The 26,474-nt window shown below is 38.6% G+C and overlaps 2 protein-coding genes and 1 pseudogene across 2 annotated transcripts in view; 1 reads left to right on the top strand and 2 right to left on the bottom strand.

Moving 5' to 3' along the window:
* The window catches only part of LOC106800989 (membrane cofactor protein-like), a 40,458-nt gene extending 20,073 nt beyond the window's left edge, over nt 1-20,385 (bottom strand). Inside the window, exons 1-6 of the mRNA XM_087439890.1 lie at nt 20,214-20,385; nt 14,128-14,316; nt 13,691-13,793; nt 6,763-6,848; nt 5,713-5,910; nt 509-576 (exon numbers count right to left, since the gene is read on the bottom strand). Of these exons, the coding sequence (XP_087296016.1) occupies nt 548-576; nt 5,713-5,910; nt 6,763-6,848; nt 13,691-13,793; nt 14,128-14,316; nt 20,214-20,334 (726 nt within the window). The 5' untranslated portion in view covers nt 20,335-20,385 and the 3' untranslated portion in view covers nt 509-547. The remainder of the gene's footprint in view (nt 1-508; nt 577-5,712; nt 5,911-6,762; nt 6,849-13,690; nt 13,794-14,127; nt 14,317-20,213) is intronic.
* Nucleotides 1-26,474, bottom strand: part of LOC147917790 (membrane cofactor protein-like) — a 183,082-nt gene that overhangs the window by 3,458 nt on the left and 153,150 nt on the right. The window lies entirely within an intron of this gene.
* LOC106800182 (ubiquitin-ribosomal protein eL40 fusion protein pseudogene) lies at nt 8,727-9,112 on the top strand (annotated as a pseudogene).

Below are 26,474 nucleotides of genomic sequence, written 5' to 3'. Positions count from 1 at the left end.
TTTCGATTACTGACAAGTTTTTAGAAAGGTCAGACTACCATACACAAGGTCCAGGTAAATTCAAAAGCAACTTTTTTATTGGTGAGGAAAATTACCCCTTAGCTAACATCTGTTGCCAATTCTCACCCTTTTTTTGCTGAGGATATTGGCCCTGGGCTAACATCCGTGCCCATCTTCGTCTACTTTATACATAGGATGCCTGCCACAGCATGGCTTGATAAGTGGTGCGGAGATCAAATCTCGGGATCTGAACAAGCGAAGCCAGGACTGCCGAAGCGGAGCGTGTGAACTTAACCACTACGCCACCAGCCCCCGCCAAAAGCAACTTTTAATACTCTCTAGCTCTAGGGGTTTTTTTAAGCATGCAAACACTGGTTACAGTACCCTGCTTTTTGAGAAAGTTAGGGAAGACTTTTTGAGAAGGGAATATTGAGCTCAAATTTAAAAGCTGCAAAGAAGCTAGACATGCAAAGATATGCAAACACAAAGTTCAGAGGCAACAACATACCCGAACTGGGATGTTCACGAAATAGAAAGGCCAATGGAGTTAGGGAAGTGTTTTCCGAACATTTTGGCCTGCAACCCAGAGACCAAGAAACACATTTTACGTTGTAAACCAGTATACAAGCACACAGACCTGCAACAAAGTGAGTACTTAGCCTCCATACCAGTGTACTCTGGTACTTCCCATTCCACTCTACTTCTGAAGAAGTAAACGCTGGTCATCACCCTCTAGATTGATTTCAAGATCAATTAATCGGTTTGGAAGAATTTGGGAGAAAAAAAAAAAAAAAAACATCTGCCCTGGGCACTGAGTACAAGACAACACCTTTTGAGATTAATCCTGAGCAATAGCTCAGGGCCAGGTGATGTCGAGCCTTTTCAGCCAGAAGAGTGCTCTTCCTCCTTTCCCGGGGATCTGAGTTTCCCTCAGGTGTCATTTCCCTTCAGCCTGAAGAACTTCCTTGAGCAATTCTTGTAGTGCAGGTTGGCTTGTGACAAATCCTCTTAGCTCTTGTTTATCTGAAAATGTTTTTATTTATGTGACCTTCAGTTTTGAAGACTTCTCCTTGACAGAGAGTTCTGGGTTAGGTGTTTTCTTTCTCTTGCAGCACATTAGCAGGTATTATTGTCCTCTGGTGTCCACAGTTTCTCCACAGTTCCTTAAGGGAAGCAGCTGTCATTCTTCCTTGTGAGGGTGGGGGCAGGAGATAATGGATTTGTTTCCCCTCTCGCTGGCTGCTTTTTCTTTTATCTTTTGTTTCACTAGTTTTACCAGGATGCGTTTAGTTCAATGAGAGTTTCTTGGTAACTTTAAAAAATTTATTTATCCTGCTGGGTCACTGAATTTTCTGGACCTGTAGGGTTGTTGTTTTTCATCAAATATGATCTTTGGCCCATATTTATTCAAATAATTGTGTGTACTGTTCCTTCTCCTCTCTTCCTGAAACTCCAATTACATGTATGTTTGACTGCTTGCTACTCTCCCACAGGTCTGAAAGCCTCTCTCCCTCTTTTCTTTAATATTTGTTTTCAAAACCTATTGGATGTCTATTGTCCTGACTTCCAGTTCACTACTCTTTTCTCTGTTGTGCTAAATTACTGTGCTAAACTGCACTAATGATTTTCTTTAAATTAGATTTAATGGATATAACTTACATACAATAAAATTCACCCTTTTAAGTGTACAGTTGTATGCGTTTTCACAAATGCAAATAATCATGTAATTACCACCCCAATAAAGACAGACAAGTTCCATAAGCCCCCAACATTTCCTCATGCCACTTTATAATCCACCCTCCACACCCTCCCAACCGCCTGCCCCAAGGAGCCAACCACTGGTCTGGTTTCTATCTCTATTGTGTTGCTTTTCCAGAATGTCAGAATGGGATCACAGCCTCTGAGTATGACTTATTTCACTTAGTGTAATGCATGTGAGATTTATTCCTGTTGCTGCATAGAGTAGATGCTCATTCTCTTCTACTGCAGAGTCTTATTCCATTGTATGGATATATCATGGTTGTTGATCCATTCACCAGTTAAAAAACATGTGGGTTGTTTCCAGTGTGGGGCGATTATGATTAAGGCCGCTATGAATATTCTCAAACAGGTTTCTTTGTGAACATGTGTTCATTTTACTTGGATTGCTGAGTTGTGTTAAGTGTCTGTTTAACTTTATAAGAAATTACCAAGCTGTGTTTCAAAATGCTCATGCCACTTTGCATCCTTACCAGCAATGTATGCAAGTTCCAAGTGCTCCATACCTTGCCAATACTTGGTATTTTTACCTTTTTGTATTTGTTTTTACTTTTAGTCATTCTAGTAGGTGCATAGAGGTATCTCATTGTGCTTTTAAATTACACTTCTGCGATCACTAGCGATATTGAGCAATTTTTCACGTACTCTTTTGCCATCCGTACATCTCCATGGATGAAATAGGTCTATTCAAATATTCTGTCCATTTTTTAAGAATTGTGATATTTTCTTATGATTGTGTTTTCAGAGTTCTTTATATATTGTATATAGAAGTCCATTATCAGATATGTGCTTTGCAAATATTTTCTCCCATTCTATGGCTCTGTTTTCTCATTCTTCTAACAGTGTCTTTTGAGAGCAGAAGTTTTGAGTACTTAAGAAGTCTAATTTATTAACTTTTTTTTCTTTAAAGAATCATGCTTTTGGGGTTGTATTTAAGAAATCTTTTGCTAAGTCACAAATGTTTTCTCCTAAAAGTCTTATAGTTTTAGGTTTTACATTTAACTCTATGATCCATTTTGAGTAAATGTACATGGTGCTAACATGAGTTCTTTTTTTTTTTGCATATGTATGTCCAATTGTGCCTGTATTTTACCCTTTTTCCACTGAATTGTTTGTACACCTATGACAAAGTCAACTGAACACCTCTAAAAGGGTCTATTTCTGGGTTCTTTGTTCTGTTCCATTGCTCTATATGGTTATCTTTGCACCAATAGCACACTGTCTTGATGACATGCTTTATAGTTATGTTTTATAATAAGTCTTGACATTAAGTAGAAGGGGTCCTCTAACTTTTTTAAAAAATTATTTTGATTATTCTACTTCTGGTTTTTCACATAAATTTTAGAATGAGTTTGTCAATTTCTACAAAAAGTTCTGCTGGAATTTTTATTGGGATTATGCAGAATTTATAGATCAATTAAGGAGAACTGACACATGTATTATACTGAAGTCTTCCAATTCATGACCAATGAATTACTCTCTATTTATTAAGGTCATCTTTAATTTCTTTTATAAGTGTTTTGCTGTTTTTACCATTCAAATCTTGCACATGTATTGTTAGATTCACATGCAAGTATTTTGTGTATTTTGGAGCCGCTGTAAAAACTACTTAAAAACATTTCAATTCCTAATGGTTTATTACCAGTGTATAGACATACAATTGATTTCTGTATGTTGATCTTGTGTCTTCTAACCTTGCTAAAACTTTAGTCTTTCAAATTTTCTACACAATCATGTCATAAGTGAATAAAGTCTATTGTATTTCTTCCTTTCTGCAATGTTTATCTATTTCTACCTTTCCCCGTATTGTACTGGCTAGGACCTCTGATACAACGCTGAATAGAGACGTGCGAATATACACCCTTGTTCTTACCTTAGTGGGAAATTAAACTAGTCTTTTACCATTAAATACAATGTTAGCTGTGGGATTTTTGCAGGTGCCTTCTATCACGTTCAGATAGTTCCCTTTTATTCCTAGTTTGCTGAGAAGTTCTATCATGAAAAGATGATGAATTCTATTAAATGCTTTTTTTCTGCATCTATTAAGATGATCATGTGATTTTTTTCTTTAGTCTCTTGAAAAGGCAAATTACACTAATTAATTTCTGAATTTGAATCAACCTTGCATTCATGGATTAAATCCTACTTGATTATGATATATTCCTATTTTTATATATGACAGGATTTTATTTGTTAATATATTGTTAAGAAAGTTTGGTTCTATATTCATTATGGATGTTGTTTGTTATTTTCTTGCAATAATTTTGTCTGGTTTTGGCATTACGGCAATGTCCTTCTCGTGATATAATTTAAGAAGTATTACCTCCTCTTCTATTTTCTTGAAGAGTTTCTGTAGAGCTGCTATTATTTTTCCCTTAAATGTTTAGTAGAATTGCCCAGTGAGCACATGGGGCCTGTAGTTCTCTTTGTGAGAAGGATTAATTTGTCAAATTTATAGGCATAAAATTGTTTATTTTATTCCCTTCTTTCAATGTCTGCAGGATATTTAGTGATATGCTCTTTTTCATTCTTGATACTGGTAATTTATGTTTTCTCTTTCTCTTGTCAGATTAGCTGTAGGTCTATTCATTTTACTGATCTCCAAGACAAGGGTGTTAGTTTCATTGATTCTCTATTTTTTTTTCTTTTCAGTATCACTGATTCTCTCTATCTTATTCCCTTCTGTTTCCTTCTTTTGCATTTAATTTGCTCTTTTCTTTATTTTCTTATGGTAGAAGTTTAATCTTTTCAGACTTTTCCCTTTTTCCAATCTAAGTATTTCATGATATAAATATCCTCTATGCAATGCTTTTCCTGTATCCCACAAATTTTGATATGTTGTGTTTTCATTTTTATTCAATTCAAATCACTTTCTTTTTTTTTTTTTTTTTTTTTTTTGTGAGGGAGATCAGCCCTGAGCTAACATCTGTGCTAATTCTCCTCTTTTTGCTGAGGAAGACCGGCTCTGAGCTAACATCTATTGCCAATCCTCCTCCTTTTTTTTTTCCTTCCCCAAAGCCCCAGTAGATAGTTGTATGTCATAGTTGCACATCCTTTTAGGTGCTGTATGTGGGATGCGGCCTCAGCATGGCCAGAGAAGCGGTGCGTCGGTGTGCGCCCGGGATCCAAACCCGGGCCGCCAGCAGCGGAGCGCACGCACTTAACCGCTAAGCCACCGGGCTGGCCCCAAATCACTTTCTAATATCCCTTTTGACTTCCTGTTTGACTCAATTGTTAGGCAGTAGTGTCTTGCATAATTTTCACATATTTGGGGAATTTACAGTATCTTTATTAGATTTCTACATTCATGCCATTGTGGTCACATAATGTACTGTGAATGACTTCAACTTTTTGAAATTTGTTAAAGAAATTATCTTATTTCCTAGAATATGGTATTATAAAATGTTCCAAGTGAACTCGCAAAGAGTAAATTGTTGTGATTCAGTGGTTCCTTTCTTTCAAGAGTCAAATCCCCTCCAATGCCTCCCTCCTTTTGGTCACTCTCAAGTGCCTGAAATATTCCTTTTTAAATATGTTCTGACATATTTTTCAATCTTATCAGTGAGAGAGCTAGTATTTTACAATGTATTCTACCATTTCCTATAGCCACAACTCTCAGACATCTTGTAATACAACCTAAATCGTTCTCATTTTTAAGCCAGTGTGTGTTGTTTTTTGATGCTTTCTAGCAAAAAATCCTAACTCAGGCATATACACAGTTGTTTACAATGTAAAATTGGAATGCCAAGAACATGCGAGGTGAGGGATGGGGGGGAACTCTGCAACTAGAACTGTTTTTGACTCAATTTGACCTATATTTAATTAAATTAGAAGTCAATTTAACAGGAGGAGGAAGCACATATGACTGTTTTATTTAGCTGTAGGTAAAACTATTTTTAAAGTATTTCTACAGTATTTACACATGAAAAAGGAAATAAATGGAAACATTTTTACCTTTACACTCCGGAGGGTCACTACTCCATTTGTCATTCCCAGAACAAACAAGCCTGCTCTCTCCGACAAGTGAATATTCATCTGGTCCATCTGAAGGATCACAACTATAAGTTACTACATCATTGTACGTAAATTCCTCCTGGTCCCTTCTGGTGTATTTTCCATTTTGTATTTTTGGAGGTGGGCTACAAGACATCACTTAAAAAGAGAAAAAAAGAGGACATGAAAGGCAAAAGGAAAGGTAAAAGATTAAGACAGCGTTAATAAAGTCCTATGAACTCCTTCAATAGATTCATTAACATATGATTTGTACAATCTGGTCATAAATCCAATATCCAATTAGAAGGAGGATTCTATGAGGAACTGCATTATCCCCAATTTAAACCATTAACAATGAAATGAACTTTCAAAATAAAACCTATTTTCTTAAATACGTATAATAAAATATCTATATGAAATATCTACATTTATCTACAAGGCCATGCTACATGTTCTTCTCATCATAAGACATGCTGACAATTTAAGGACAAAATATGCTTGTGATTAAAAATAAAACTCAGTGCTACTTGAGAAATGCTTTGTAATTTATAAATATATCCATTTGCTATATCGGAAGTTCACAATACCAAGATAGTATTGTCTTTTGTCACTTTCATCCTTACGAGTGTATTGTGAAATTTTCCAGAGGCTACAAATTACGTGATAATGCAACAGACTGAATCCAGATGTCATCCTTTAAGAAAGATATTGAGGGATTTGCGATAATGTAAAACAATGCCACTATTCTCACGATTGCTTTTGGAAAACTGATGTTTCACAAAAATACGTAGCATATGTTACCATGTATTGTGCTAAGTATTCTTAAAAATGAATTAACAAATAATTATTTAAAAACATCTCAGTTTTAATTCCAATATAACAAATATCAAGATAGAACCCACATAAACGGAAGGTCGTTGGGGTCTTTGTCAATTTAATAGGGGAAAGGGGTTCTGAGGCCAAACAGTGTGAGAACTGCTGCTCTAAATTCTAAAGAGAGAATACACTTACCTTGACATAATGGGGGATTGTCACTCCAATCCACATTTTCTCCAACAAGTTCACAATATAGAATGTTTTGTCCAATTAAGTTAAAACTAAAAAAGAAAAATTGACTGTGTTCTTTAGAGTTAAAAAGATGCAAATAATAATGAAGAAAGTTTTTATATTGTTGTTTTCCTGCATGACAGTAGTTTGAGAAGAAGTTTCTAAAATAATGAAACTGCTAATAAAATATGTAACTTAACTAAAGAGTTTCTGCATTTGAACACACATTGGCCAAGAGGAACAATGTCTAAATAAATCTGTCATACCTGTTGGTATGGACTCTTTGCTATCTCTGGCAATCATATTACACATTCATTTCTATGCCCTTGCTCACGCCATCTGCTCAGTAAGGACAATGAGTGAGTAGAGAGAACAGGCCCTAGAGCTTGCCCACCTGGATTCAAGTCCCAGCTCCATGACTGACTTGTTATTTGAGCTTGGGCAAGTCCCTTAATGTTTCTTTTGCTCAGGTTCCTCATCTATGAAGAGGGGATATAGTACATACCTCAGGGGGTTGTTCTGAGGATTTGATGATTAGCATCTGGCACACAGTGAGTGCCAGGTAAGTTTTAGCTCCCATTAATATTCATTAGATCAGAATATCTTTCTAGGAATAGCTCAAGAACACTGCTGGATGAAATCTTCTCTGATGATTTAAATTCACAGTACTCTCTCCTCCTTCTGGACTCTCATTGCAATGATCATGAGTAATTCTATGTATTTGGTACTTCTCATGTACTATTTTGCTTTGACACCTCTCTGGATTTACTGTGTTTCTCAAGAAGGGTACAACTTCTTTGAGAAGAGCCTCTGTCTTACTTTTGGTATCCTTCAAAGTGCCTAGCAGGCTCTCTCTCTAACACTATTAACTGGAAGTTCAATATTTTTATTCAATCAAGTTATAACAGTAAATGAAACTTCCTGTACACACTTCCAGCCAACTTTTCCCCTAAGTGTCACTCATTGATTCTACATTAGAATATATTAGGAGTGGATTCTGGGATGATGGCAAAGTAGAAAGCACCAGGAATCTGTTTCCCACCTAGACAACAATTGCACTGCCTGATGTAACTATTTTGGAACATTGGAGTCTATTCATAGCTTGCAATTTCCAGGGGAAGACTTAGGTAATCTGCATTAATTTAAGTCAATTTCAGCTAATTGTGGCAGCTACCCAACTCCACCCCCAAGAGGCAACTGTGCATGTGTCCCTGGAGCAGCTTAGAAGCAGCCTGTAGGAGCCAGATTGGGCAAAAAGGACTCTGTCCTCAAATTATCCGGGATCTGTGCTCTTATCACTGATTACTGCGTCTGATCACAGAGAAGCTGACAAAGTGGTGGGCAGCCATTGCTGTCACAACTACCCCTACTCTTGCAAGTCCCTTCCACAACAGCTAAAGTGACGTTCAAGGGATTTACAGATTCAGCGCCATTTGCCGCTCCTGCATTTTGCAATTTTTCCCATTCCAGGGACCGGACATTAAAAACTAGGACATTCAGAAACAACTGCATATGCAGGGAAAATTAGAAAGTGACTATGCACACCAGGAAAAGGTTCAGAAAAGACCTGAGAAGTCCTTCAGTTTCATGTCAGGCTGATCCTCAGCATGGAGGCACCCTACAACAACAAACAAAAAAAAACAATAAAACATCAAGCATTAGGAAAAGGGGATAATCTCTCCAGAGTTACCGCATTATTAGATTCAAAGGTCCAGTTCAACAAAAAATTACATGGTATACAAAGGAACAGGCATGCCCCATTCAAAGAAAAATTAAATCAATAGAAATTGTCCCTGAAAAGACCTCATGGTAGATTTACTAAACAAAGACTTTAAAACAACTGTCTTGCACAGGTGCTCTTGGTGGCAAAACGGAGGTTTCCACTACCGTCACCCTCTTTTTCCTCATTGAGGGGATGAGCGGCAGAAGCAGAGATGCAGATTTTTATGAAGATCCTGATGGGCAAGACCATCTCTCTTGAGGTTGTGCCCAGTGACACCATTGAGAATGGCAAAACCAAAATCCAAGATAAGAACGGCATCCTACCTGAGCAACAGTGTCTGATTTTTGGAGGCAAATACCTGGAGGATAGTCACAGTCTCACAGACTACAATATCCAGAAAGACACCACTGGATACTTGGTGCTTCACCTGTGGGGCAGCATCATTAAGCTTCTCCTCTGCCAGCTCACCCGAAACACAACTGCTACAGGATGATCTGCAAGTGTTATGCTCGCCTATACCCCTGTGCAGTCAACTACTGTAACATGTGTGGCCACATCAACAACCTGTGCCCCAAAAAGAAGGTCAAATAATGCCTCTCCACTGGCTCCTCCTTTGCCTGAAGGGTGGCCTCCTGACCGAGCCCCAAGGCCCTGGGGCCTCAATAAAATTTGAAAGAGAAAAGAAAAAACTGTCTTAATGACTCAAAGAACTATCAGAAGAATTGTAGAAAGTCAGGAAAACAATGAGTCAACAAAATGGAAATATCAATTAGGAGATGGAAAACCTAAAAGAAACCAAAATTAAATTATAGAGTTGAAAAGTAAAAAACTGCAATGACAAACTCACTACAGGACTTAAAGGCAGATTTGAGCAAGCAGAAGAAAGAATCACTGAACTTGAAGATCGGAGAACAGAAATTATTGAGTCTGAGGAACAGAAAGGATAGAACAAAAGTGAACAGAACCTAAGGTTTGTGCAGGATACCAAGAAGTAGATCAACATAAACACTGTGGGACTCTCAAGAGGAGAAAATAGAAAGAGAGGGGCAGAGAGAATAGTTGAGGAAATAATTGGTGAAAACTTCCCAAATTTGATGACACACATGAATATAAATATCCAAAAAGCTCAACAAACTCCAAATAAGATGAACTCAAAGAGACCCACACTTAGACACATAATAACCAAATCTGCAGAAGCCAAAGACAAATAGAAAATATTGAAAGCTGCAAGAGAAAAGTGAATCATCACGTCTAACGGATTTTAAATAAGATTATCAGAAGACTTCTCATCAGAAACTCAGAAGACATCAACAGTTGGCCAATATACTCAAAGTGCTAAAAGAAAGAAAGCGTCATACAAAAATCCTCTATCCAGCAAAACTGTCCTTCAAAACTGAAGGAGAAACTCAGGCATTCCCAGATAAACAAAAGCTGATGGAGTTTGTGACCACTAGACCTCCCCTGCAAGAAATGCTCAAGGGAGTCCTGCAAGGTGAAATGAAGGGACTTGACAGTAACTCAAAGCCATTTGGATAAATAAAGATCTCACTAATGGTAAATATATGAGCAATTATGAAAGCTAGTATTACTGTGACAACGGTCTGTAACTGCAATTTTGATTTCTATGTGATTTAAGACTAATCTTTTTAAAGAATTTATTAGTGTAGAGGCTAGTATGACATGAAAATCTAAAGGAGGTGTGATGGATCTGAAGAGGAGCAGTTTGTATAACTTATTGAAGTAAAGTTGGTATAACTTCAAATTGGAGTGGTATGACTACAGGATGTTAAATGTAATCCTCATGGTAAGCACAAAGAAAACAGACAGAGAATATACACAAAAGGAGATCAGAAAAGAATTTAAATGTTTCACTATAAAAATCAGCTAAACACAAAAGAAAACAGTATCACAGGAAATGAAGGACAAAAAAGGCTATGCGGCATATAGAAAAGAAATAGCACAATGACAGAAGTAAGTCCCTGCTTCTCAGTAATTACATTAAATGTTAATGGATTAAACTCTCCAATCAAAGACAGAGCTTGGCAGAACACATAAAAACACATGATTCAACTATATGCAGTCTACAAGAGACCCACCTGAGATCCAAAGACAAAAACAAGTTGTAAGTGAAAGGATGGAAATAGTTATTCCATGAAAATGGTAGCCAAGAGAAGACAGAGGTGGCTATACTAACATTAGAAAAAATAGACTTTAAATAAAAAAAAATTACAAGTGACAAGAACATTATATATTAATAAGGGTTCAATACTGCAAGAAGATATAACAACTATAAACATTTATGCACCCAATGACAGGCTATCAAAATATATAAAGCAAAAACTGACAGAATTGAAGGGATAAATACACACTTCTATGTAATCGGCACTTCCACAATTATAATTGGAGACTTCAACACCCCATTCACAGTAGTGAACAGAACAACTAGACAGAAGATAAATAAGGAAACAGAGGAAGTGAACAGAACAATCAACAAACTAGACCTCACAGTCATATATAGAGTGGTCTATCCAACCACAGAATATATAGCCTTCTCAAGTGCATATGGGACATTTTCTAAGATAGACAATAAGTTAGGCCACAAATTAATAAAATAAATTAATGTTATTAATAACACAATTAATTATATAATATATAACCTAATACATAAATAACAACATAATTATGTAGGCCACAAAGAAATATTAATCAATAGACTAAAAATATAGATATTGTACAAAGTAGTTTTTCTAACCACAATGGGATGAAGTTAGAAATTAACATCAAAAAGAAAACTGGGGGAGCGGGTCAGCCCTGGGGTGTAGCGGTTAAGTGTGTGCGCTCTGCTGCTGGTGGCCCAGGTTCGGATCCCCAGCACGCACCAAAGCACCACTTGTAAAGCCATCCTGTGGCAGCGTCCCATATAAATTCGAGGAAGATGGGCACAGATGTTAGCCGCAGGCCAATCTTCCTCAGCAAAAAGAGGAGAATTGCCAGAGGATGTTAGCTCAGGGCAAATCTTCCTCACAAAAAAATTAATAAATAAAACTGCAAAATTCCCAAAATTGTGAAAATTAAATAACATATATTTAAACAGCCACTGGCTCAAAGAAGAAATCACAAGGAAAATGAGAAAATACTTTGAGGTAAATGAAAATGAAAACATAACATACCAAAACTTATGGGATACAGCAAAAGCAGTCCCAAGGGGGAAATGTATAGCTATAAATACTTACATTAAAAGAATTGAGAGATCTGAAATCAACAATTTAACTTTACAACTTAAAGGAACAAGAAAAAGAAGAACTAAACCAAAGCCAGCAAAAGGAAGTATACAGTAATTATTAGAGCAGAGATAAACCAAACAGAGAAGGAAAAAAACAATAGAGAAAATCAATGAAACCAAAAGTTGGTTCTTCAAAAAGATCAACAAAATAGACAAGTTTGTAGCCAGATGGACTAAGAAAAAAGAGAAGATTCAAATCACTGAAATCAGAAATGTAGGTGGGGACATTACTACTGATTCTACAGAAATGAAAAATATTATGAGAGTACTTTGAAAAAATTTATGACAACAAATTGAATAACCTAGAAAAAATGGACAAATTCCTAGAAACACAAAGTCTACCAAGACTAAATCATGAAGAAATAGATAATCTGAATAGACCTATAACTAGTAAGGAGATTGAATCAGTAATCAAAAATCTCCCAATAAAGAAAAGCCACAGACCTCATGGCTACACTGGTGAACTCCACCAAACATTTCAAGAAAAACTAATACCAATCCTTATCAAATTTTTCCAAAAATTGAAGAGGAGGAAATTCTTCCAAATTCAGTCTATGAGACCAGCATTACTGTGATACCAAAGCTAGACAAAGACACTACAAGAAAAGAAAGCTACAGACCAACATCCCTAATGAACACTAACGTAAAAATCCACAAAAAGCTACTGGCGAACAATTTTGCAGCATATTCAAAGGATTATACACCATGACGAAATGGGAGTTATTCCTTGAAGGGAAAGATGGCTCAACATATGAAAATCGAACAATGTAATATGCCACATCAATAGAATAGAGGGAAAAAACCACATGATCCTCTCAACAGCTGCAAAGAAAGCATCTGACAAAATTCAATATGTTTTCATGATAAAAATACTCAACAAATGAGGAACAGAAGGAAACTACCTCAAGATAATAAACGCCATACATGGAAAACCCACAACAAACATCATATTCAATGGTGAAAAGCTAAAAGTTTTTTTGTCTAAGATCAGGAACAAGGCAAGGATGCCTACCTTTTTCTATTCAACATAGTACTGGAAGTTCTAGACAGAGCAATTTGGAAAGAAAAACAAAATAGAAGGCAACCGAATTGGAAAGGAAGCAGTAAAATTACCATTGTTTGCAGACGATATGTTCTCATATGTAGAAAACTCTAAAGATTACACACACACACAAACACAAAAAAATTAAAACTAATAAATCAATTCAGCAAACTAGCAGGATACAAAGTTGATACAAAAAATCAGTTGCATTTCTATGGTGTATTACATTAACCCTTTAAATGCACATTTTTTATAAATGCCCAGTATTCCCAATACATACTATTAAAAGAGCCCCATAGAACAAAGGTTATAATTAAGTGCTCAGTACCTCTTTTTGAGATGATTCATTACTTTGTAGCAGTTTCAAAGATAAGGTTTTCCAACTAAGAGATCTTGATCAACATTGTGGTCGAGGCTAACCAGGGCAATTTTGGTCTGCTAACACCTTACAGAGTTATCTTGATATAAGAATATCTTTGGATGGCAACTCTACCTCCCATTTCCAGAAGCCCCACTTCAACTCTGAGAGTTGGCATTTTAAATAGGGTGCACTTTGATGTCAAGGATAAAAGCACCATGGTAACTACATTTTAATACTTGTGATAGGCTTATTATTACATATAGTATTATACAATTTTGCTTCCTTTTCATTTAAATTTCTTTCTATTAATTACACATCTTTTCAGTCTCCATAAAAAAACCAAGAGTTGTTTGGCTTCAGGTACAACTTGTCACATAGAAAGCAAAATGGAATCAACTTCATGGGAACGCTTAAGAAGAGAAGCAAAACAAAAATGGAATTCACAACATTTACCTTATTTCCTCCAAGGAGCAACTTACTTACCCCTCATTACAAACATAGTGAATCTGTGAACCAAGCTCCAAAGTTCCATTTACATATTTTACTTCACCATTTGTGGGTTCTCCTGGATGTGGACATAATTTTCCTAAAAGATAATTTTCAAGTTCATTGTTTTATATGAATTTCAAGACAGATTTGAATCAAAATCAAAATTCTACATTGTTCTTTTGAATTAATGGGACTATTATTTATTTTCTTTAATTATTATAAGGCCAAACTTAAGATACACATTTACCTAGGCAACCAACTACCCAGAAAAAGATTTCCTGGAGATTTTTCAAAGCCTCAAAAAATACATTGCTCTCTAAAACCTGCATTCACATGAGAAAACCATAAGTGCAGCAGTGAAATATGTACGCTAAAATGTGTGAGTATCTGTAGAGCAACAAAAAAAGCAAAAAAACGTTTTGTTTGCTTACTTGTACAAGCCTCCTGGAGAGGTGTCCATTTGTTATCAGACTGACAGACAGCAGAGGTGGGAAGAGGAGGTCTCTTGAGCTTGTATCCTAGACAACAGTCATACTCTATTGTGTCTCCAGGGTTATAAGCGGATTGAGCGACACCCTTCAGCTTCATAGAATTGAATCTTGGCGGATCACCACAGGCATCTAGGAAGAAGAGGATAAGAACATGAAAATAAAGTACTTTACCTCTTTCACCAGCCTAGCAGCAGGCAGGTAGTACAGAATAAATGGAAAGGTTCTTGGCAACACACTAAATGACTGGCCCAGGCTTTTACCCAAACGGTGATAGTTATGGACGATGTGTCTTGCTTTATTTTAAATAACATTCTATCAGTTTTTGGTTTGTTGGGGAATAAGGTGATTTTCATTTAACAGTAAATTTAAGAGACAATATCAATGGTTTGGTTTCAAAATATATTTATATGTTTGCAACCTTCTCCACTTTTTCTAAATTCCTTCCAAAACTCACCGCTCCTCTAAGAAGTCTTCTATAGCATGTAACACTCTGCTGAGATTACTCTTCCATAGTTGGAAACACAAACTCATGATCACTTGTCACTTTGGGCTCAGTCTCCTCTCAGGAGGCAAGTTCCTAGAGGTCAGGGACCACACGCCTTCTTTTTCTACTACACCCCGTACCCAGCAGGTGCTCACAGAATGCTACGGTAAGAGGCGATGATGAAATGAGCATCGTGGATTTCACGGATCAAAATGAATATGGACTGAAGTACATCAAAATAGAAGACATCATTTCATATCTTTACTATTACTGAATGGAGCATTTTGTAAGTCAACAGATGGCCATTTAAATATCAAAATGTACTACTTTGATAGCCTTACGTGAAACAGTTTTGCTTTCTTGGACATTATTTTATATAATTTAATCTTCCGTCGCTGATCTATGGATCAAGCATTCCCTCAGAAGTTCCCTGAGGTAGCTGTTTGAGCTGTTTATCCAATTATCCCTATAGTAAAGCTACTATATTCCTAGGCTTTTAGATAAATTTTTTACTTATGGATTTTTTGGGGGAGGGGCATTTTTTCTCCTTAGAATAATGTCATTTCTACTTCATCAATTCCTCACACTGCAACTAGAATAATATTGATATGATACAATGACCAACCCTCTTCCAAGTCAGATGCTTGTCAATGGCCCCCCATTGCCCTCAAGATAATGTCTAAGCCTCTTTAATATGGTCAACAGACTTGTAAAACCTGTCACTCTCAGGACGCTGCTCACTCTTGCACACTATTCTCAAGCCATATTCCATTCCACGTAGTGCCCGTTAAGTTACTTGAAGGACATTAGCACTCTCGGCCTCCATGCACCATTTTACTCCAGCTGTGACCAGAGACCCTGCCATTCCTCCCACCCCACTCAGCCATCAGTTTCATCCTAGACGCCACTTCTTCCTTGAACCTCCTGACATCTCTCAATCAAAAAACTGGGTTAAGCGTCCTCACGCTGCCCCAATTTACTTCTTTCATAGCACTTTGCATATTGTAATTCTTTATTGTTGACACTCCTTGCGAGACTGTCACCTTCTTAGGGACCATGTCTCACTCATCACTGCATTTCTAGGACGTCGGGTGAGAGCTGACTGAGCACGGGTATCAGTTCTATACACTCTAAGGTCCAAATTCAAATTCTTTACTGGTCTGCCAACCTGTTCCAGAGGAATCTGCAAACCATGACTCTTTTCTTTGCTGTTTTTACACTTGTCTTCAATTTTATTTCATTGGTTTAGTTATAGAGAAATTCCTTTATCTGAGTTTTAAATTTCTTTCATGTCAAAATACTTATACTTTATTATTTTATTATACCCATTATTCTTTGTTACTGCTATTATATGAAATGGTATTTTAACATTATCAAAGGTAAACTCCAAATATTGTGGGTTATACTTTTTCCTAAAGTAAGGTAATGCAAGATTCCAGTAGTTGATTCTTACAATAGTGATGACAGTAATAATTTTAGAAATAGCAAATTTAAGCACTACTTGTGCCAACCAATAAGTGCTTTTAAACTAACTTAATCTTCATAATCATCCTATGAGTTGAGATTACTCTTCCATAATAGTTACACAGGTACTATTTACCCCTCCTTAAGATGAGCAAACTGAGGCACAGTAAGGTGAAGTAACTTGCCCAAGAAACATTCCCAGTAGATAGTAGAGCCAGGAGTCAAGCCAGGCAGCCTGGTTCCACTACCAACACTGCTTCCCGTCGCAGTCTCTCATCTGGAACCCTCGCGTGCTGACACCAACACACTCTGTCTGCAAGTTAGTCCTCAAGAAATGGTCTTCAACTGAGCCTGGGAAATTAAAGCAACCCTAGTCTAGATTTGTGTTGTGCTAAGTCAAACAGAAGGGCTCCAGGAGCCCTAAAAGGACAGGTAATAACATCGTGTGTGAATTTTATGATGGTGATTGTTCATTCCTGACTATCCTGTTGTTTTTCACAATTATTCACTCTGTGATCTAGTCCTCTCCTTTCTCTCGCCTCCTTGGCCCTACTGCTGCCTCTCTGGGTAGCCTGGCAGTCCACGAATCCCTGAACCTTGTCAAGTCTCTGAGTCTTTGCTCACACTGCTCTCTCTGCTTGGAACACCCTTCCTCCCTGCTCAGCAGCAATTCCTGCTCAACTCTCATCTGGACACAAAGATAATCATCTTGAAGCTTTATGCACTGGAGAGAGATTTGGCTACATAATTTCTTTTGTTGCCTATCCCCCAGGATTCTGGTAACCTAGCAATTGACCAGATAAGGACTGCTCTCTTTGCACTGTAAGGTGCAGAGGAAGGAAACTACATAAGTACTGTGTAGGCACTTATTGATCATGGCTTCTTTACTGGAAAGAAAGAAAAGACCTAAAGTAGACAGGAAAAACCATCCATTACAGGAAATTGTGGGTTTTGTCCAAAAAAGCAGACTCTTTCTGGAGGAATGAGACTGGTTCCCAAATGTGACAAATGTTCCCTTCTGCGACCTCATAACATTTGGTGACTACCTCTGAGATGACAAGCCTCCCAGGCACAATGGTGTCTGTTTACAAAACCTTCTCCCCATGAGCTGCTTCAAAAGTGAAATGGTGGGGTGCCCGGGCGTCGCAGCAGTTAAGCGTGCGCGCTCTGCTTTGGTGGCCAGGGGTTTGCAGGTTCAGATTCCGGGTGCGCACCAACGCACCACTTGTCAAACCATACTGTGGCAGCATCCTATGTAAAGTAGAGGAAGATGGGCAGGGATGTTAGCCCAGGGCCAATCTTCCTCAGCAAAAGAGAGGAGGATTAGCATCGGATATTAGCTCAGGGCTAGTCTTCCTCAGCAAAAAGAAAAGAAAAAAAAGAAAAAAAAATGAAATGTTCATTTTATCCACATTTTTCCCCACCCAATATAGCGAGTTCTCATTTTTACTCCTCTAAGTCTCATACTTCTCCTGATTTTACCTTTCAACCTTAACCTTAACCTTGTTTTTCCTCCTCTTCATTTCTAGTTTTATTACCTTCGATGATGCATCCTACTCATTTTATGTATTTTCATCTATTTTAAATAGTTTTCAAAGTCTCCTTCCACTTATGCCTTTAAACCTATTGTAAACATTATTCTTCTTAAAAAATTCCCTCTGGGCCGGCCCTGTGGCTTGGTGGTTAAGTGCGCGCGCTGCGATGCTGGTGGCCCGGGTTCGGATCCCGGGTGCGCATCGAGGCACCACTTCTCCGTTCATCCTGAGGCCGAGTCCCACATACAGCAACTAGAAGGATGTGCAGCTACGACACACAACTATCCACTGGGGCTTTGGGGGGAAAAATAAAATAAATAAAATCTTTAAAAAAAAAAAAAAAAAAAAAAAATTCCTTCTGTTTTCTTCTTACCACCACTGTTCCACCACCCACTCCCCTCCTACGAAAAAAAGAACTTGTTAAGGATCTGTAACAAGCAAGACTGCAATACTGTGACCCCGGAGAGGCTACTAACTGGAAGACAGAGCCTCTCTGCCCCCGCCCTAGCTTTCTAGACACAACAGAAAGGCCATCCTAAGCATGGCGCTTTAAAGAATCTTCATTCTGGAGGCATGTTTGCCTGAGCTCTAAGCTCCCACTGAATAAAATATTTAATTTCCTGGTATTTAATAGTAATAAAAGAGTGTTGATAGAGGCAAAAAAAGTGGGCGTTTGGAACCACGAGCGTGACAAGACAGACAAGATCTCTGCATTCTAGCGGGGAGAAAACAGAAAAGATAGTTTGGGAAGGGTGACTACAAGTTAGGAGGAGTTTAAGCTGGAGAGTGTGTGGGGGTCTGCCTGAGACAGGGCGGTCAGAGAAGGTCCCTCTGAGGGGGTAGCATCTCAAATGAGTTTGAAGAATAAGGAGCCGCTTATGCAAGAGGCAGGAGGACCATGTTCCAAGGCTGAGGGAATACAAGTGCAGAAGCCCCAAAGTGGCAGAGTCAGCCTATGTGACGAACAGAAAAGTCTTCCCTGCCTCCAGTCACTTGTTAACTGCTCTCAGAGACTCATGCTCCTTTCCTCCAGAGCACCTCTCTTGGGTTATAACGTATTCATTAGTATTATGTTTTGGTTACTGTCTGCCACTCCCAATAAATTTTAGCAAATATTTCTTGATTACCTAGTGGGGATCTAACAATGAGCATAACACAGTCCCTGCTTATATTCATGTGTGTGTGCCAAGAGACAAATAAAGATCATGAAAACAGGAATAGTTTGTTATTGCCCACCAGTGTATCCTCAGGACCAGCACAGAACCTGGCTCAGAGAAGGCAAATCTTTGTGGAATGAACGCTGTTAAGGAAAGAATGCAGCATAGAAACTGTCTATGTAATAGGACCCTGAAAATAACTTGGTCATAGAAACACACGTGCATATGAAGACACAGGAAATATACCAAAGTAGTAAAAATGGCTGTCCTTTGTGTAAGTTTTATACAACAACATGTCTTTTTTACCATATATAGTTAAAGTACTTATTTCCATTCAATGAAACAAGAAACAAACTTAGTAGATAGGCCTTCACCTATAGTTTTTGAGCTGTAGGGGAAAACGAGATTAATATTATTTATCATCCATCTCTTAGGATAATCATTTCTCACTAGGTTTGGCTACCAATGTTTTTGAGCTCACTTCGGATATCCCCTCAAATATGATCTAACCTAAGGAAAGGAAGGGAACAATGTCAAAAAGCCATTTGGTAACAGAACTGGATACTGTCTGTACTGGATGGGCACAGGAAGATAACTACATGGCGAAAAAAAGCAACAGCCTGCAAACGGATACCAATAGGATCTTGGGCAACAAGCAGCCTGTGAACGTCAGGTACAAAAGCATGGCGCCCTTCCCAAACCCTCTAAACCCCAGGCTCCCAGAGCCTGCTCTCACCCCAGCGCTACAGGCACACCATGCACTTCCCAGCCCCCTTACACAGCGAGCAGTGAGCTTCCTTGCCCCACACTCGGCACCGCGGAGCTGGCCACGTCCTTAAAGCACACACCCGGTAACACCCGCCGGGGCTTCCGCAGCCCAGCCCAGCGGGGCACAAACACCCCTCTCAACAAGACACCACCCTGCCCAGGGAACAAGGGCAAACCCTCCCCACGGGCACAGCCCGAGTCCTAGCAACACCCCCGCGCACCCGGGCACTCAAGAGCAAGCCCTCACCGCAAGCAGCGGTCCGCGCGCCCATCCCGACTTGGCTGAGCGCGGGCACCGCCCTGCAAGCTTTGGCCAGGGACGCGGCTTGGCCCCGGTAAACGCCGGCCGCACCCACCACCCCGCCCCGCTCAGTGCCGACCACCAAGCACGCCTCCGCCCCCCGCACTACGCGGTCCTCACCCCCCCGGAGCCCCGCACAGCACCACCCGGGGGGAAGCCTGGCCACGGAGCGCCAACTCCGCACGGCCCGGCTCGACCCAGCCCCGCGCCTCCCACCCGACCCACCGAGCGAGGCTCCCCCGCCCTCGGCTCCGGTCCGCCCGCTCCCCGACCCGCTCCGTTCGCCGCCGGAGCGCACACCCTCTCCAGGCTCCTACCGGAGGACACGGGCAGCAGCAGCACTAGGGCCCCCAAAAGGACCCCAACGAGGCCCCAAGAAGAGAAGTGGCTCTCGGGGCGACAGGGAAGTGCCGTGCGCGGCGCGCAAGACGCCGTCATTTTCAGGAGATCCGCGGGAGTCCTGAGAGAAGGCGGAGCGAACCTTCTGGAGTCTGGTTACCGGACGCAACAATTCCCACACTCACAGAAGGTCCAGCGAAGAAAGGCGGGTGGGCGTGGCCTCTACCGCGCCCGGAGGTGCTACAACTGTCTGCACAGAAAGCTCTCCTAAAGCAGGCATTGTAAGCTGACCCATGAAGTGGAGCTACTGTCTCTCCCTTAGCCTTGAGATCATTTTAGTGACTGAGTTCAGAGGGAGAGTGTTGACCATGAACTTCCTAAGGTCCTGACAGGGATGGAACTCAAGAGTCAAGGCTTTGAGTGAAGTAGGGGAGTAAATACTAGTGGTTCAGCCAACTCCCCCTCAAGATATTGTCAAACTGCCAAAAAGAGAATGAGGAGAGAAGAGAATACACATGTTTGTAGACCAGGTTTTGAGCTGTGTGGTAGATCTCCTTAGGCTTTATGAATGGCAGGAGGGTGAGGTAGGTGTGTGGGGATGTCATTCAACAGAGGCCAACTTCTTTCACATAAAACTGAATGTTAGATGACTCTTTGCCTCCTCAATTAGTATACTTACATTATGCTTTTCAGAGGTGGGGGTTGCAGCATGAATGGGCCTGTGAATGCTCTCAGAAAAGGCTTTCCACTGTCATGGTGAATTACACATTAGGTATTTGTGAAAACCTGAAAGAGAATGGCTAAACAGAGGACAGTTAAACCACTTTTTGATGTTGGCCCTGGGAGCCCTGCCATCTCTATTTACACCTGGTAAGCACCTGCCAGCCAATTGACCTTCATATTTAGCTGTTCCCAGTCAGAGCATTACTGTGGTGTGCCACACCCTCTGCAAGGATTCTGCAGCCAATCAAGTACAGAAACGAGGGCATTTCTCAGAAAGAACATATATTCATTTTATTTCCTCTTAGCTTTTTCTTTTTTTTTTTTTTTTGGTGAAGAAGATCAGCCCTGAGCTAACATCCAATGCCAATCCTCCTCTTTTTTGCTGAGGAAGATTGGCCCTGAGCTAACATCTGTGCCTTCTTCCTCTGCTTTATATGGGACACCGCCACAGCATGGCTTGAGAAGCGGTGCGTCGTGCGCTTGGGGTTTGAACCGTCGGACCCCTGGCGGCCAAAGGGGAACACGTGCAGTTAACCGCTGTGCCACCGGGCGGGCCCCTCCTCTTAGCTTTTGAAGGCTTTTTGTGTGTGTGTGTGTGAGGAAAATCAGCCCTGAGCTAACATCCATGCCAATCCTCCTCTTTTTGCTGAGGAAGACTGGCCCTGAGCTAACATCTATTGCCAATCCTCCTCCTTTTTTTTTCCCTTTGTCTCCCCAAAGCCCCAGTAGATAGTTGTATGTTATAGTTGCACATCCTTCTAGTTGCTGTATGTGGGACGCCGCCTCGGCATGGCCGGACAAGCGGTGCGTTGGTGTGGGCCCAGGATCCAGACCCGGGCCACCAGTAGCGGAGCACATGCACTTAACCGCTAAGCCACGGGGCCGGCCCCTTGAAGGCTTTAAAAAGTAAATATATTACAAACCATATTCCATAAGTAGATTTGCAAAGATACAACCTTTTGTTTCTTTCTCATTATAATGGTGGAGACAGAAAGTTTAGTTTAAATGTCATAGTCTTATACTAACTTACATTTCACCCTTAAGTGTACAAAAACACAAACAAAACAAAACACAGTTAGAAAGTTAGCACTAGGAATAGTTTTGGAGACCAATTTGCCCAGCCCCTGCTTTTCAGATGAAAAATGTTAAGCCCAGAAATTAAGAGAGTTGCTCAAATATGCAAGTTAAATTAGGCAATGTAGTATTTTACATAATAGTATAATCAGTATTTTCCATAGATAACTGGTATAATAGAAAAAAAAACTCATGGATTTCTTGTAATTAAAGTCACAAACATCAGATATTTGTTAATCACATTGATCAGTGACATACTCAATTCTGGGAAAAACAAAGCCAAGATTTTTTCTTGTGATGGAGAAATTTAATTCTAAGAAAGGTCAATATCCAAGGATTTTTTGGATTAAAGAATTGCAAGTTGGGGAGCACAGATTCTGGTAGAAACCCAAATAAGTGTCCTGATTACAATAGAGGGGCTCAGGGTTTTTCTGGGAAAAAGAAAGGAAGATGAGGTAAGGTGTATTAAAGAAGAGTTCCTTGGTCCTGGATGAGATAAGGCTGGGTTTGTACTTCATAGATTGGCTTAAGATTCAGTCATCAGGCAAAAGGCTGGATTTGTACCTCATTGATTGGTTAGCTATTCCGTTGTCAGCAAAGTCCAGTTTCATCAGTCCTTCTAAATAGGATATTCTTGTCCTCACTGACTTCTTGGAATGTTGGTGGTTTGGTCCAGTTTAGAAGATAAAGAAAAGAAGTGCAAGGCAACTCATCTGAAATGGCTGCTCTGGCTCTATCTCAATATGGCTCCCCTCATGGCACCTTTCACAGTTGCTTCTTCAGAAATCTAGGAAATAATAAGAGATTTGCTAAAGTTTCAACTAAGCCAAACCATTGAGCATCTTTTTATATACTCATGGGCTACTTACCTTTCTTTTTTTGGTGACCTGGGTGTATGTCCTTTGCTCATTTGGGGGGAGGTGGGAGGAAGGTTGGTCTTTGAATATTTACTCTCTAAATAAGCCTATTACCCTATGTCTGTTATGTAAGTTGAATTTTCTTCTCCTAGTTTGTCAGTTGACTTTCCTTATGCTGGAGGGAGCTTTCTTTTCTATCTTGCATGATTTTTAATTGAAATTCAAGTTGGTATCCAGCTCACTCTTTATATTTATCAAGGTAAATATGACAGAATACACTCTAAAAGCAACTATTAAAACTCAGAATTACACAGAACTTAGCAGTAGTCATATACAAATCTATTGTTAAATATCCAGAAATATTCTGATATTTTCTAGTGATCATTAGCATGGCCCATAATATTGTACAAAATAAATTTTTGATCTATAAAGATATGGACCCATTAAAGTCTCCAGGGCCACTTATTTAGAAAGTGTCAATATATGTTTATTAATTTTATAAATTTTTAAAAGTCATGCTTTCTTAGTTAGTGTATTCTGAATCCATAGGAAAGTGGGTGAATTACTTTTATGATAAAAATTATTTTTTCATTTAAATTTTAGTATGTTTTTAATACAGAGCATAGTACCAAGAGCTTTTGAAATAGAGCTTAGGAAATATCCTAAGCTTAATTTTTTTCCAGATATTTCTCTTGACCCCTCTCCCCTATAATCATTTAATGCCTTTTTAATAAACAGAAATTACTTTTCTCCTAGAGAAGGTGAAACCTGACATAACATATATTTTACTCCAAAATGTGTAAAAGTAGTGGATTCTGCCCTCTAAAAGCAAAAGACGCTGTTTAAGAAAGAAAGACATGTCTGTGTATAAAAAAAATATATGAAGAAAGATTAGCAGAAAATGAATTAAAATATTAACAGTGGTTACCACTGGTAGCGTCATTTTTCTGATTTGTTTGCAGAGTTTAAGGATGAACACAGCTGCCTTCTTGGGGATGTAAACGGATATCACTTTTTTAAATTTTGCATCTGTATTATTGCTAATTGGTAGAGAAAAAAATTGGAAAGTAATTGTATAAGTTCAATCACGTCTTTAGATTTTTCATCTGTGTTATTGCTAATTGGTTGAGGAAAAAAATAGGAAAATATCTTAATTATATATAAGTTTAACTTTTGAAAGGAATTAGTAGCTTTCATTTTGAAGTTTAGGTTGTAATTTGCCTCAATTTTCTGAAATTTTTGCAAGATATTTAAAACGAAAGACATAACCAAATCCCACCTTTGAAGACTACGTAGAAACTTAGATTAGAAAATAATACTAAATGCTAAATGATGCTATTCTATACATTGTGTTAGAAGACTCTAAATTGCTTACAGAAAAGTGTCCCTGCCTTAAAACAACACATATCACTATTTCCAAAGTAATTTGATTAGTATATGTTTACCACAAGACTGTGACATTTAATCTTCACAATATAAATAGCTTTGCGCTGCAATCTTACACAAGGCTTCCTTTTCCCCTATAGTGAAGATATAAGTTCTGTTTTCTGTTCAATTAGGAACAGCAGTTAGGAGAGCAGCACTAGTTGTCTTGAGGTACATGAGAACTGACAGTAAAAGGAAGTATTTAATTACTTTTAAATGTCAGTAATAACAATCGTGTAAATAACAACAGCTAACATTTTCTGACATTCATCATAAGTGAGGCACTGTGTTAAGTGAGGTAGGAGCTATTATCCCTATTTTACAGGCAAGGAAAATGAAGTTTTTGGATGGAATGTTCTGTATATCTACTAGGTCCATCTGTTCTAGTGTGTCATTTAAGGCCAATGTTTCCTTATTGATCTTCTGTTTGGATGATCTATCCATTGGTGTAAGTGGAGTGTTAAAGTCCCCTACTTTTATTGTGTTACTGTCTATTTCTCTTTTTATGTCTGTTAATAATTGCTTTATATATTTAGGTGCACCTACGTTGGGTGCATAGATATTTACAAGTGTTATATCCTCTTGTTGGATTGTTCCCTTGATCATTATGTAATGCCCTTCTTTGTCTCTTTTTACAGTTTTTGTTTTAAAGTCTATTTTGTCTGATATGAGTATTGCTACCCCAGCTTTCTTTTCATTACCATTTGCATGGAGTATCTTTTTCCATCCCTTCACTTTCAGTTTGTGAGTGTCTTTAGGTCTGAAGTATGTCTCTTGTATGCAGCATATATATGGGTCTTGTTTTTTATCCAATCAGCCACCCTATGCCTTTTAATGGGAGCATTTATTCCATTGACATTTAAAGTAGCTATTGATAAGTATGTACTTCCTGCCATTTTTTTAACTTTTTTTTTTCTCAGTGTTTTAGTAGTCCTTCTCTGTTCCTTTCTTCTTCTATACAGCATTGATGGTCTCTTTAGTTTGACCTCTGTCTGAAAGCTCTACTCTTTAACTCCCCTCCTCCCTCATTTTATGTTTTTGATATCATACCTAATCTCTTTTTTGGTAACACACTATTTTGATTACTGTAGCTTTGTAATAAGTTTTGAAATCAGGAAGTGTGAGTCCTCCAACTTTGTTCTTTTCAAGATTGTTTGGCTAGTCTGGGTCCCTTGAAATTCCATATGAATTTTAGGATGGTTTTTCCATGTCTGCAAAAAAATACTGTTGGGATTTTGATAGGAATTGCATTGAATTCATATATCACTTTGGGCAGTATTTTCATCTTAACAATATTAAGTCTTCCAATCCATTTAGCCATGTTTTATAGTTTTCACTGTATAAGTCTTGTGTCTCCTTGGTTATATTTATGCCTTAAGTATTTTATTTTTTGATGTTATTTTATTATAGGAATCTGTCTTTTATCATGTAGTTAGGTGTTTCTATTGACTATATTTAGAAGGCATTGTCCTTCAAAAGGGGAATTTAAGCCATTCACATGTACTGTCATAATCGACCAGTTTGATCTTGCTTATAGGGTTCTTTCCCTTTTATTTAATAATCCCAAGGGCTAGAACTCCGCACTGTACAAGACCGACTCCATTCTTGCTCTGCTGATGCTGTTTCCAGCAAGAGAGATGGAAAGCTCCCTTGCTCTTCCTTCTCTCACCCTGTCTGTGATAGGGACCAAGTGGTTTTGAAGTGACATATTTTGATCTTATACTAGTATGGAATATCATTTTCTCCTTATTTTTTCATGTCAAGAATATGTGTTATCTAATTATTCCCTTTGTATTATAAGTTAAGCAGAGTTATTTCTTTACTTCATCCTCAACTTCCTATTTGTAGTGATAAAATGTATTATTTTATATCAGGTTTATTGTTGTTCTTTTCATATTCCATGAATTAGTCCTGCCATTATATTTAGTTTCACATCCATATTAAAAGTAACAATTTTGGTGACTTTGTTTAACTAGTTTTGTGCCTCATTACTATTTCTTTGATTTCTTCTTTAAAAAATTTACTCATGGGTTTGTGGGAATGATTTTTTTTCAGGCAGGAGGTATATCTAATTGGTATGTTTTGGGTTCTTTCTCATGTAAGGCTACATATATCTATGCCTTGTAGATAAATGATAGCTTGGATGAGTATAGAAATTTT

The sequence above is a fragment of the Ceratotherium simum genome, chromosome 2 (genome assembly GCF_057802395.1).
Source record: "Ceratotherium simum simum isolate JZ-2026a chromosome 2, ASM5780239v1, whole genome shotgun sequence".
Taxonomy (NCBI): domain Eukaryota; kingdom Metazoa; phylum Chordata; class Mammalia; order Perissodactyla; family Rhinocerotidae; genus Ceratotherium; species Ceratotherium simum.
Note: the sequence above shows the minus strand (reverse complement) of the source record. Positions and strands in the feature narration are given on the sequence as shown.